The sequence below is a fragment of the Acartia tonsa genome, chromosome 2 (assembly GCF_053477335.1).
Source record: "Acartia tonsa isolate MP-2025a chromosome 2, ASM5347733v1, whole genome shotgun sequence".
NCBI lineage: Eukaryota > Metazoa > Arthropoda > Copepoda > Calanoida > Acartiidae > Acartia > Acartia tonsa.
Window position 1 is genome coordinate 43,722,346 of NC_137261.1, and position 14,721 is coordinate 43,737,066.

The following is a 14,721-nucleotide window of genomic DNA, read 5'->3' on the forward strand; positions in this document are numbered from 1 at the left end:
CATAGATATGATTTCCTAATCTATCACTTTGGTTTCATGTATTCTTTGATATTATTTTAAGAAGTGTATAATATGATATTACATATTCAAATATTGTGTGAGATTAAAAAAGTTTTATTATTTATTTTATATTTTAAGTACTGCAATTTAAAAAGTTGAATTTGATTTATAAGCAGAAATATAAAGTTTTAAAAATATTTTTTGTACCTCTCAATTCTAACAATGCAAACTCTTATATTACTAAAAACGATCGTAGGACAAACGCAGGAGTGACAAACGTTGGAGTGGACCTAACCTATTTTATTTTTTGAATGCCTAACCCCCTGCGGGAAGCTTATTTGTATATACTAATTTAACTTAATATTTTAGATGATCCTGCATTTGTCCTGGAACCCTAAAACTATCTGCTAAAACTACCTGATATAGCAGCTTCGCCGAGATTCGAACTTATCACCTACCCAACAACGAGCGGATGCACTACGTGTTACGCCACAGTCGCAGGTTAAATAAATGTAACTTACCAATGATATAAACATAGGGTGGTACAGGTTCTGTGACATAGCTCACAATCAGAGTGATAAAGATTATGTAAGAAAATGCGGTGTAAATTCCCCTGAAACAAAAGCAATTTTAATCCTAAAACATATTAATCAAATTTTAGTTCTATTGCTCTAGTCAGTCTGCCTGTAAGGATAAATTTCTTTCCAATCTAACAAGTTTGTCAAGCGGTTGCACAGTAAAATTTTGCGAGAATCAAAGCTTTCCTAAGACTAAGAAGTTTAAAGGCTGCTAGCTATTCCAAATTATCCAAAGTTTTTGACCCGTGTTTACTATCTACCTTCAAGGAGAGGTTATTTTTAACATAAACAAAAATTTTACCTGTTGAGTGGAACCCTCCACTCTCTGCAGAACCAGGGGGTTTTCTGCATTTTACCCCTCGCAGACGGCAGGGTAGGGTACAGACAAGAATAAAACAGGGGGTACAAAAAGAGCAACAGGTAACATGGAACCTGAATAAGGAAATATTGTAAAATCAATTGAATTTTTAAATACTAAAGTAAGTACTATGCGCTTGCAAATAAGTTTCCATGTAAGTATGAAATAGTATTAATAACGCCTAAGAAAACATTGTCTTAAAGGACAGTGTTTAAATAAAATCATAAATCAAATAAGATTTATTGTAAAAATTAAACTATAGAGTTTCTTTTTAACCCGTAATTACATGCATAGACTTCTCAGGCTTGGGGTAATGGGGTGTTTACTCCCTTTAAACTATGAAAACCCTCATTCTACCCCCATCAAAATTTTAAAAATACTTTAATTACCCCCTGCAAACCTTTGAAATCCCTCATTTTACCCCTATTAAAATAAAAGGCTTTGACGTCCCTGATTAGATGGTAACTACAATAATTATAGGTTAAATAAAGAAAAGTGTAATTAATGAAGAAAGTATTCTTTATAATAAATATATGTATGCTGGTACATGAATTACTTTTATTCCACATTCATTCATATTTTTACAGGAACAATAAAATAGAAATATCATTAATGGTCTTTATGCTTAAAAAAGAACAAGGGCAACAACTATAATAGCAATAATTGTTGTATTTTGACAATCAATTAATGCTAAATAGATTTTCATTTTAATGGCTTGCTTCGACAAAAGGTAATTAATTGTAGAATAGTTATTTCCTTTAATGGAAAATTTGTCAACATAGTCAACTCTATAATTAAACACTTTTAAGTTCGTTTGTTTATCCTCTTATTTTTCAAAATTTGTTAACCTAGATTTCATATTTGTAAATGTAGGGTAGATATAAAGGCGTAGCTACTTTTTATTTCGTCTGTTCGTCTGAAATACTTACTTGTTTGAGTACATGTAAAGACCTGGCAAACCAGGACATATCCAACCACAGAGGATTCTTAAAACTATCATAAACATCTTGTAACTCGGTTTCACCTACATTGAGTAATACATTATTATATTATTATTTTTTAATTTTTTCTCATCATTAGGGTAAGATTAAATTTCAATACTCCTTGTTGGTTGAAAAGTTTGGACACTGCTAGTTTGAAACAACCAATCCCGATTTTATGAAAGTATCCAAAGTTTTTTTTCCAACTTTTAATAAACTTTGGGTACTGTAGAAGATCATTTCCAAGAATCAATCACGAAGATACTTAACTGTTTTCTTTAAAAGGTAATAATAGTCATTTATCGCGTCGTATTACAGACAGTTTTCCGCGGATATAAAAATGAAAAATTTTCAGATTATAAGCAAGATGTGTTAAAAAGCCGGGCTAAAAAAATTTATTATTCTTTTTTTAATTTCAGTGGAAAATTGTCTGATATACGGTAACAAACAGAGAACCGGTTTTAATCCAGAGGATATTAATCGGTTACTGAAGTCATACGGAAAAAAATTGTTTTACGATGTCCAATCAATGAACAAATACACGCCAAACAAATTATTATATAATTAAAACTAGACTTATAAAAAAAACTTGCAATATATCAAAATAATTTAATAAAAAGTAAAACGTTTTTTTATTCAGATTACATACATTATGTATAGAAAAATAAAAATATATTTATAACATGTGTTACATGCGGTTCCATTGGAATTCAGCCCACACGGGATTCAACCCACGGAATTCAGTCCAGCTGGATTCAACCCAACGGTATTCAGCCCACACGGGATTCAACCCACGGTATTCAGCCCACATGGGATTCAACCCACGGTATTTAGTCCATACGGGACTCAACCCACGGAATTCAGTCCATACTGTCCTCAACCCACGGAATTCAGTCCAAACGGGACTCAACCTACGGAATTCAGTCCATACGGGACTCAACCCACGGAATTCAGTCCACATGGGATTCAACCCATTATATATGTAAAATTACCAGTTTGAAAAAAAAATTTTTTTTTTAATTTGAGAACTAATTTTTTTGAAAAAGTTTATGTAAATTTTTTTATAGTAGATAATATTTATAAAATATGCTTTATAAAAAAAATTGAAAAAAAATTATTTTCTAAAAATTTGTTTCTCACATTTGAAAAAAAATTATTTGTTTTTAAAACTGAGAATTTTATATATAAAAATTGGGTTGAATCCCGTGTGGACTGAATTCTCAGTTTTAAAACCAAGTAATTTTTTTTCAAATTTGAGAAACAAATTTTTGGAAAATAATTCTTTTTTCTCAAATTTTGTTATAAAGCATATTTTATAAAATAAGTTCTACAATAAAAAAATTTACATAAACTTTTTTCAAAACTTTTTTTTAAATTTTCTAAAAATTTAGTTTACAAAATTAAAAAAAAATATTTTTAAAAACTGGTAATTTTACATAAATAATGGGTTGAATCCCATGTGGACTGAATTCCGTGGGTTGAGTCCCGTTTGGACTGAATTCCGTGGGTTGAGTCCCGTATGGACTGAATTCCGTGGGTTGAGTCCCGTATGGACTGAATTCCGTGGGTTGAGTCCCGTATGGACTGAATTCCGTGGGTTGAGTCCCGTGTGGGCTGAATTCTGCGTGGGCTGAATCCCGTGGGTTGAATCCCATGTGGGCTGAATACCGTTGGGTTGAATCTCGCTGGGCTGAATTCCGTGGGTTGAATCCCGTGTGGACTGAATTCCAATGGAACCGTTACATGCTTTCTGTAATAGTTGGGATGTGGTAAGTATTTCATTTTCTTAAAAATTATCAATTCATTTCTAATTAAATTTTTTTTAAATGTAAAAAAATGGGGGAGGGATATTTTTCTAAAGATATCTCTTGGGAGGTTGGAGTTAACCTCCCAAATAATATTTAAAAACTTTCCTGGACCTTCTTAAAACTTCACTATAAAGGAGAACCATATTAAACAGCGGTTAGCGAGATCCTTTGCTGCAAACAGACAGACAAGCATCATGTTACTTTTATATACAAATTAAGAGAAATGTCTATTTTTGACTGGCAACACTGCTAGAGTATATTTGAAACATATTTAAATATCATAGAAGCAAATACTTGACTTTTCATGCAATATCTTTTATAACTATGTACTTTAAACATATTTGTCAAAATTAGATTCACATATCAGATAATAATTTAATTTTATCAATGCAATAATTCCAACCAAACAAGGATGACTTTGTACAAAAGTAAATTAACAATGATATAGATTTAAAGGATAAAAACATCCATATGTAGCGTAGCTCAAAAAGCTACGGAATGAACAATATCATACGGACAATACGGAGAGATAAATACTGATTTTTTGAGGATAACTTGTCCCGAAAGCATCCAGTATAGTACAACTTACTTAGTATGACAATCATACAATAATAGACATATAAATAATTTTTCGAAGGATTCATGATTTTTATCACTCCTAGTATCTTTTATTAGTATGCCCTTCAATAGATTTCATTTCCTAATTCTCACTGAACATTATTAATTTTTGAGTGCGTCGCTATTTATGGATATTGTCATCCTTGACAATCCTTGGAAAAAACAGGCATAATTTTTTTTAAATAAAGAAAATTTAAAGCATGCAGCAAACAACAACAAAAAAAGACATGCTTAAGGACCAAAAAATATACAACAATAAAATTCAAACTGACAGAAAAAATGAGTCAATTGAAAATTGTATACCTTGTCCTAGAATTTTGATTAAAAACAAAGTAAAGGTGAGTTTTTTTTATCTTTTAGTGCCAGGTAGAAAACTTTTTTTTTCTTGAAATGTCATTTTCTTAAAAGAAAAGGTTTCACAATTTCAGAGATTTTAAAAATTAAACCATTTTTTTAAGTAGCTAACATCTAATTATTCTAATATATATTGTTTTATAGCCAATGTGTAATAATTTTAACTTGAATCCAATAAAACATATTAATTTCATCTAAAGAAAAGTAATTAAAATGGTGTTTTATCAAAGTTATAACTAAATCATATTTTAAGTGGTTTTTATGATTAGATACACCGAGAACCAAATAGATAAGCAAATCTAAATTTTTAGACTAGCTGATGTGCTATTTATTATTGTACTTTAAATGTAATATTTAGCATAATTTGGCTACTAGTATCCGTTTTTAATTTGCTAAAATTAAATCAAATTAATTATCTTTTTGCTTGACAAAGCCCAAATTGTGATAAAATTATGTCAAAAATGATCCATGTGACGTAATAAAAATAAGGGGTTTATTCATCTCTTTTTTAGGGGTTTTCTTTCCCACTTCTCCTTTCATCTCCCTCATTTTATTACGTCACGTGGATCATTTTTATCACAATTTTAACACAATTTTGGCTTTGTCTTGTGCTTAAATGGTATTGATTTTTACAAATTAACTATGAATTCTAGTATCCAAAGAAAACATCTAAATATTATATTTAAAGGATTATCATTAAAAAAGAATAGCGCAGCCACTATCTGAAAATACGAATTTGGTTATTTATTTGGTTCTCAGAGTGTATAGAGTGGAACTAATCAAAAAAAGAATTTGAAGTAGTAACATAATTCAAGGAAGTAAAACATTGTGCTTCTTTATTAATAGTTCCTATAAAAAATCAAGTACTTTATCTTAAGCGCAGTGTAACTGAATAGTAAATTTTAAATCAAAATTTATCTAAAAATTAGCTGAATTTAAAATTACTAAAATGATAAAATTTCCACTCTGTGATAAACTATTTTATGCAAGGCTCGGAAGCCGCGCATTAGCCGAATCTACGACTCAATAAAAACTTTAAAATTCAACAGGATGTTCCTAAACAGACAATCCATCTTTTTGAGAGGAAATATTTTAGTCACACTAGCGGGATTAAAGTTTATGGTAATGCGCGGCTGCCGAGCCCTAATTTTGTGCTAGGGAATACATGGATAGGTCAATGAAAGTTACGGTATTTTAGGGGCCGTTACATTAGAAAGTGTTTTGTTCTGTTACTAAAGGAAAGTGGGTAAGAAGTAGGGAGAAAAGAATCCTGGTCCCATGTTCCTGCGCTGTCTACAGTTGAAAGTATACAAATAAAAGCTAAAAATTGCAAGGTGAATTTTTAAGAATTGGGCAAAATTGTATCTCGCATTGACCTATCCATATATTATATCTGACATAATAGAAGTATAATAGATTTTCTTACCAAACTTTTTAAGCAGAACATACTGAAAGCGTTCATGAGCAACAAACTTCATTCTGGAATCCAGGATTGCTAAGATATAGTTGGCATCCTGAATAGAAAAAAATCCTGCATTGTTTGGAACCTAGTAATAGTGTCTAACTTTTTATCTCTGTGACGTAACAAAAATCCATTTCTTTTTTAGGGGTTTCCTTTCCCACCTCCCCTCTCATCTTTCGATTTTTGTTACGTCACAAAGATAAAAAGTTAGACACTATTACGAGGTTCCATTGTTTGTCATTTGTCATTCAAGACACCCTCTTCAAATTGAAGACGATGTGACGCTTGACGATTACTGTAATGGCGTTCCAATCGATATATTTTTACTGGATATTGCACTAGATTTTCAACTACTCTGATAAAGTATTGCTCGCTGCTGGCTAAAATAACAACACCCCCCATCCTCCTACTTTACTATTACTCAACCCCTACAAGATAAACGGACTTATCAATAAATGAGGTCCATATTAGAAACACATTAACGACAAATTTTCCCATGTCAATATATCCTGTATCCATTGCTAATTGGCAGATAAGCAAAAAAAATTTCCATAAAAAAATATGTAAAATAAAACATGGTATATAAAAATTGTTCTAAAGTAATATTACCCGTATAAGTATAACACGAAAATGTGTTATCCTTAGCATGTATTTTTCTATTTTTCTTTGTGTGGTATAAGTTTAAATTGGCCTATTTTCTTAAAGTTTTCTTCTGAATATGTTTACATATACATAACATGTAATGAATGGATTATATTAGATTTTAAAGTACATACTATTTTGCAGAATATTTCTATAATACGATGCAATTCCAGGTTTTTTCGGTATGGCTGAGAACCAGTTCTTCTAAGTGTATATTGATTGGTTTCGAAGCCATACTGGAATTTTTTTACAGTTAGGGAGTTGAATCCATTTTTATAGAAGCAGAAATATAATCTATGATTATGGTTTGGACCCTCTAAAACTGTAATCTACCCTTCCACTTTTACCTCTCTTGGTGAAGATATCTTCAACGCCGATACGATTTTTGAAATGTAAGATTCTACTTTCCCTTCTCTTGGTGAAGATATCTTCAACGCCGATACGATTTTTGAAATGTAAGATTCCACTTTCCCCTCTCTTGGTGAAGATATCTTCAACGCCGATACGATTTTTGAAATTTAAGATTCCACTTTCCCCTCTCTTGGTGAAGATATCTTCAACAAGAGAGACAAAAGTGGAATCTTATATTTCAAAAATCGTATCGGCGTTGAAGATATCTTCACCAAGAGAGGGGAAAGTGGAAGGGTAGATTACAGTTTTAGAGGGTCCAAACCATAATCGTAGATTATATTTCTGCTTCTATAAAAATGGATTCAACTCCCTAACTGTTTTAGGTACACACAATAAACTATTTAGTTAATTTATGTGGATATCAATAATTCTAAAAAGCAATTGTTTTAATATTGTATTTTATTAATCGATAAATTATTACTTGGATGTTGCACCAGATTTTCATTTACTCTGAATAAGATATGCTTACAGCAGGACAAAATAACGATACCCTCCATCCACACCCATTTATCCCATCCCCTCCTACAGAAAAAAACCTCACTACTTTTCAAAAAAGTATATTCTTAGCTACAATAATAAATAAAAAAAATTAGGGTTATTATTCAGGCAAAAACTTTATGCAACAGTAATTTTCAGCTAAGAAAATGTGGAAAATCCAATAAGTGTTCATAAAGATTCTTTAAGAAATGGCACAATTTATCTTCTATTCTATAAAGAGAATAGGCTGGACACTGGACAGGGATATAGTACCTAAAGAACATTAATGTAATTAAATCTTTTGACAAACCCCAAACTGTCCCAGTTTTGAGCAAGACGATTCCAGTTACATCATATACGTTTCGGGAAAGAGAAAGGGAAGGGGGGAAGAAAATCTCTTTAAAAGAGATGGGAGAAAAGGGAAGAGATGTTCTTCCCCTCTTACCTTTTTATATGACGTCACAGGAATCGTCTTGCTCAAACCTGGGACAGTTTAAGGTTTATCAATCTTTTTGTGGGGATTTCTCTTGGTAGAGATAAATACACAAAAAATAATTGTAAACAATGACTGGAGCTAACAGAAACTTCACTGTAAAGGAGAACCATATCGGTTCAGATCCTTAAAAGTTGGAACTGAGACAGACTGTACATTGGTTTGGTAAGTATGTCTAAAATTTTACTTCCTTAATTTTAATTTTAATATCCGCGGAAAGCCGTCTATAAAACGATGCAATAAATAACTTTTACAGTTGCAATGTTCCTGTCCTCGTAGAGAGAAATATGAAGAGAAATAAGTGAAGATGGGATTTATAAAATTTTCCACAGACTTGCCATCAATTGATCCTTCATCTGACCCGAGATGGATCTTACAATGGATATAGGATATACGCGGATATATTGACAGGGAAAATTTGGTCGTCAATCTAGCTTGCTATTATGAATCTCATTTATTAGTCAGTTAGTTTATCCAGTATGAAGGCATAGGGGGGGGGGTATGGGGTATTCCTGTCCAGTTTTTTGTTTAGGAATGAATATTTCTTACCCGAGGGAATAAATGATGGACCGATAGGTCATCATTTATTCACGAGGGTAAGAAATATTCATTCCTAAACAAAAAACTGGACAGGAATATCATTCTCATTTAAACAAAAAAACTCATTTTTTTATGCTAAAATGTGGTTTAATTTTGGTTTTTAAATTAAATTTATTTCTCTGGTATAATTTTTCTTTCTTTTAGTAATTAATAAGAATTATAAAATCTTCCAAAAAAAATTAAAAATCTTCTAAAATCATACCAGGGATATAAATGAGATACCAGAGAAATAAATGAATATTTACATCCACTATTTAAGGGGTTGTTTATATGGGAATGGTTATTTTAGCCAGCTGGGAGCATCACTTTACAAGAGTACATGATTTTTTTGGTGCAAGATCCAAGTAATAACATATCGATTGTTATTACAAAAAAATTACTGATCTTTAATAGTGAATCTCTTCAATTCTTATATGTTGGTCTGTCTGTCTGTGATGCTGCACATTATAATTACAAACTATTAGTGCTCGTCGCTCATTTACTTTTCCATTGTTCCTTCAGTTGTATAGTGAATGTAGAATATATTTGGATATTATAACAGAGGAAATCTTGTCGTAAATTTAGGTTGCAAGTATGAACATCATTTATTGGTCAGTTCGTAGGAGGAGAGGGAATGGGCTAAAGGTGGGTATCAATATTTTAGCCCGCTACGAGTACCGCTTTATTAGAGAACATAAAAATCTGATGTAACATCCAAGTAGTAAAGTCTAACTATCATATTTTTCCCTAATTTGTTAAAAAGCTTTATGGAAAGAAAATTTAATTATTGTACAATTTGTAAATGATGAAAATTAAATCCGATTATCGTACTCAAAAAAAATTAAATCAACATAAATTTTTAAAACTTTGCAAATTTTAAAATATTTAGCTAATATTTGTGTTTTGAAAAAATTTTTAATTTTATCTAATTTTCTATTTTTTTGTTTTTTAAAAAATATTACAAAAATATTATGAACTTTAAAAATACAATATTTATTTCAATTGATTTGAATCATGTAATTGTGCATATATACATTTAAACACATGTCTATCAATTAATATAAATTGTTGGATTGAAAACAGAATGGAGCAATTTCCTGTGTGCAAATGAATTATTGATATACCAATTAGAGCTATTTTAAAATTAACTACGCTACTATAATTAAACTACCTTGAAAAAAAATACATTACCTTGATGCCTGAATTTGTAGTTTGCAAAAATGTTTCAACTTCTTGTAAATTTTCGCATTGTTCTAGCAAAGATATCGCATAATCCTCACATCTAAAAAAATTTTAATAAATTTTGGAATGTTTTTTCAGTATTGATCCGAAACCAATTACCAACCGCAGGATTAGAACCATTTCATAGCCATACTGAAAAATTATGTATAGCATTGTAATACAGACAATTTTCTACGAAGAATAAAACAAAAGTAATAAAATTAATCTTATAATATTTCAATTTATTATTTCATTAGTATCCTCGGAAAGCTGTCTATATAATACGATGCAATAAGTAACTATTCTTTATTTGCATATCCATATAAAACAAATAGGAGCTCTATATGTCTGTCTTTGTCGAAAGATTTCGCTCACATTCGGACCGATAAGTTTCTCCTTCTATTAGGTTCCTGGAAGTTTTTGAGTTTCTTAATTTTTAAATTGCATTACCCCCACCTCTTTCTTTAGAGTGTCCCTCTAGGTGCCTCTTGGGTTGATTTTATTAACACAGCAAAGATGGGCGTTTAATAGGTTAATTTGGAGGGATTAAAATTAATGTTTATATTAATATAAGTTTACCTATTTTCAATTTCTTCATATTCTCGTTTATACTCAGGTATCGTAGCCTTCCGAAAGTTTGCCTCGCACGCAAACTCAAACAGCTTTTTGACAGGACAGAAAAAGTCAGCTGACACCTCGTTGAAGTACTCCAAGGAGGCGACTATGTAGGCAGGGCTAGCGATGGCCTTGAAGAGCTCGATCTTCTTCAGGGGGTCAGTCATATTGTCTTTCTGCTCTAACCTACAATAAATTTTTGCAATGTTTAATTGTTTATATACAAATTTGGATTACTTTTCATATTAATGAAACAAAAATTATAGGAAAGTGGGTATGAATGGGGGGAGGGTGGTAGTAAGGAAGTGGGTTGTGATTTCATTTATAATTGTTTGTCATAATCCTGGTCCCTTGTCCCTGATATTATGATATCTAAAATGATAAGATAATATTTTGTCTTATCGTCCAAGGATTCAATTCTTTTAAATTATATTCATGTCCAATTTTTGCGTGTAAACAACTTAAAATATCAACATGATTGAAATAAATTAACAGACTTTCTGGAAGTAATCATAAAATTGCTACACAAAATTAGAAATTATATTTTCCAAAGCTACATTTAATTAATTTCATTGAGCCACTCATTAGTAATGGATATATACGTCGCGTTGATATATTGACAGGGAAAAATTTGTCGTCAATTTAGCTTGATAATATTAACCTCATGTATTGTTTAGTTCGTTCATCCAGAAGGAGGGGAGGTGATGGGTAAAAAGGTTGGATGTGGGGTATAGTTATTTTAGCCAGCTAAGAGTTTTACTATATTAGAGAACTAGCGGCTACGACCCCTAGAGGCCTCTAGGGGCACTTGAGAACGGGGGAGTCGTATTTGATAACTCAATTTCTTATTTTAGATTATATGAGAAAAAGTAAAAAAAAAATTTGCAGGGGGAGAAAAATTCTTTTTTTTGGGGTGGAGGGTAATTTTTTTCTTGGGCCGATTTATTTTGAGAGGGTGGTGGTACCCTCCCCAAAAAATAGTTATAAACCTTCCCTTGACCTATGAGAAGCTACCCTGTTAAGGAGAACCCGATCGGTTCAGCGGTTAGCGAGACCCTTCGTTACAAACAAACAGACACACATCGTTCTACTTTGTAGTATAGATATGAAAATCTGGCGTAACATCCAACTAATAATATTTAAATCCATTGCAATGTACTAACCTGTATCCATAGTTGAATAATATTTTGACACGTTCATAATCATTTTTCTTTGCAGCATGGATTAAAGAGTTACAGTTCACCCTACTTCCAACCTAAAACATAAAACATCCTGAAAATTTTTTTCTACGGTTTAACTTCCAAACCGATTTTTATCCGCTGTAGCAGTCTTATTGAAAAATCACGTATAGCAACAATTTTTCACGAATCTTACAATACAAATCATAAAATTAATGCAAGTTTTCTTACCCAGGTCTTAAACACTTCAGCGCTAACTGTTGTAATCATATAATTTTTCATTTTTATATCCGCCGAAAGCTGTCGATAATACGAAGCGATAAATAACTATATTTAATTCTAATATTTAATGGGCTATATTTTATTTTAAAAAGGAACAGTTACTTAAAGTAGTTTATTAAATGCATGAAAAAATCCAAAAGTTTTTTTTAAATACTGCAATGAGAGTTATAAAAGAAGAAAGAAAATTAAATTACCATTTTTAGTGTAATCAAGGAGCCCGTACAGCCAAACGGTTTGTTGTATTTTGTTTTAATAGATAAAAGATTTTGGAGAAAAATATAAAATATACTAAATTGTGCCAGCGTAAGTCCTTCTTTTTATTGTTACACCCTGTATGTTTACTGGTTTGCCAGCATAGGTCTTGGTTTTATGGTGACACCTTGTATGAAAACCTGTGTGCCAGCGTAGGTCTTGTTTTTATTGTGACACCCTGTATTTTTACCAGTGTGCCAGCATAGGTCTTGTTTTTATGGTGACACCCTGTATGTTTACCTGTGTGCCAGCCTAGGTCTTGTTTTTATTGTGACACCCTGTATTTTTACCTGTTTGCCAGCATAGGTCTTGTTTTTATGGTGACACCCTGTATGTTTAGTATTTACCTGTGTGCCAGCGTAGGTAATTTTTTTATTGTGACACCCTGTATTTTCACCTGTGTTTAAGCGTATGTCTTGTTTTCATTGTGACACTCTGTATGTTTACCTGTGTTCCAGCGTAGGTCTTGTTTTATTGTGACACCCTGTATGTTTACCTGTGATCCAGCGTAGGTCTTGTTTTTATTGTGACACCCTGTATGTTTACCTGTGTGCCAGCGTAGGTCTTGTTTTTGTGATTAAATTTCTTCGTTTTTGTGTTCTGAATCCATTTCAAAATTGATGTCAAAATATCTGACCTATAATAGTATAAAAACATTGTAAACACAAGGATAAAAATTTTCTATGGAGTTGCAGCAAAAACAAGTTGGCATAAATGTGTTTTTGTCTCTAAGATCTAGCCCAAACTTTGCATGGTTACTCTAAAAATCCTGCTACAAATCACACTAGGGAAGCATAAAACAAGTCTTGGACAAAAAAGAAACTTTACAAATAAATTATGAGATCTTTCTGGAATTAAACATCAAGCAAAAAAAATCCAATGAGCAAAAAGTTTTTATAAAAAAAAATAATTTAAAGTAAACTAAGCCGCAAATTCAAACCCGTTTGGGCGCTTTAGAAAAAAATTTGAAGAGCGATAGCAAAATATTTTGGTAAGGTTTAGACTTCTAACTGATTTTTAGAATTGTAAGTCCCAGTGGCTTACTTGCGGCTGACGCATGGCTGCCGAGTCCTGATTTCTACTGCGCCAAAAGTAATAAAAATCTGTAATTTATTTTTCAATATCGAGAAAAGTTTTTTGACCTTAACATGATAGGTAGGTGGTAGGTATACTGTTAACTAAGATGAAAAAAATAAAAAAACGTCAAAGTAACGCACAAAAATCAATTGAATTTTTTATATCTCCTATGATTAATTATTGATGCTTTTCCTCTAGGTGCATATCAACCTCTGAAACCTCTCCCCCCCCCCCCTTACTTATAAAATAAATTTTAAAAAAGGCAGATCGTTTTTTTCTGTTTCTTACTTACCCTACAGGGTTACCCAGTACCAAATATAAATGAGCCTGATCTGATCTAAAATAATTAACAATCTAAATCCCCCTCCCCCCCCCCTCACTTTATTTTAATTCATTACAATATAATTTCAATTACTGTGCTTTACTGGACACTCTGAGAACAAATTAAAATTAAAAATAATATACATACATAGTATGTAATATCTTAATTAAGTATAAAGCCAATACAATCATGTTAAATTATCTAGACAGGATGTAGACGTATAGATTGATTTATTGAGAAGCCGCACAACTGAAAATGGTGCATTATGCTAGACTATGCCTGGCCTATCTATGACTTTTTAGCTTCTGATGTGGCTCAGTTTTAGCAAGTAAAATATACATGGCTCTTTTATAGCAAAATGAAAAAAAATATTTAATATAATTTGGCAATTTTAATCAAGTTTAGCCAATGGAAAGTAGGCATAAAGTTAATTCATTGTCGTGTAAGCTGTGATCTTCTTGAGCATGTAAACGATAATTTGAAGAGATTTAGAGTATTCTTGGGTTGGTGGGGTGGTGTTGGGTGAGTAATTTCACCCTCTAAAATTTTATCTGTTGGTTAAAATAGGGGCGGAAAACTACCCCTATTAATTAAGATGTGATTTGGGTGAAACCAAACATTTTATGTGTGAAATATAAAACAAATTTAATAACTTTTATTTAAAAGCACTGAGGAATGGCATGACAGGATTCAAATTTTTTTACCCCCTTCTCCTCCCTTTTGTACATCCTTTCATTGTAGACAATCGAGTCAGTTTAGATAATTATTAATTATAAAACTTAGTTAGTGACTTTATAAATTATGAAGTATTTATGCATAGATTGTCCCTTTATTTGTTGTTCTAGATACCATTACTAAGGACAAGTAATTATGTCTGCAATGGAATACAGGAAGATGGAACAAGTAATGTTTCTATACAACTAATTATGAACCAGATTGGGTAATCACAGAAGACCGCACTTCCTCAAGACTTAAAAGGCAAAAAAACTATTTTACTTAAAGAAAATCAATGAA

The 14,721-nt window shown here is 31.5% G+C and overlaps 1 protein-coding gene across 3 annotated transcripts in view; it reads right to left on the bottom strand.

Moving 5' to 3' along the window:
• The window catches only part of LOC145311919 (short transient receptor potential channel 1-like), a 61,150-nt gene that overhangs the window by 22,616 nt on the left and 23,813 nt on the right, over positions 1–14,721 (bottom strand). For all 3 annotated transcript variants that reach the window (XM_080150966.1, XM_080150964.1, XM_080150963.1), the window contains exons 13-20: positions 12,855–12,945; positions 11,760–11,851; positions 10,561–10,782; positions 9,952–10,042; positions 6,123–6,210; positions 1,866–1,960; positions 880–1,010; positions 522–613 (exon numbers count right to left, since the gene is read on the bottom strand). In XM_080150966.1, coding sequence (XP_080007092.1) covers positions 522–613; positions 880–1,010; positions 1,866–1,960; positions 6,123–6,210; positions 9,952–10,042; positions 10,561–10,782; positions 11,760–11,851; positions 12,855–12,945 — 902 coding nt within the window. The remainder of the gene's footprint in view (positions 1–521; positions 614–879; positions 1,011–1,865; positions 1,961–6,122; positions 6,211–9,951; positions 10,043–10,560; positions 10,783–11,759; positions 11,852–12,854; positions 12,946–14,721) is intronic.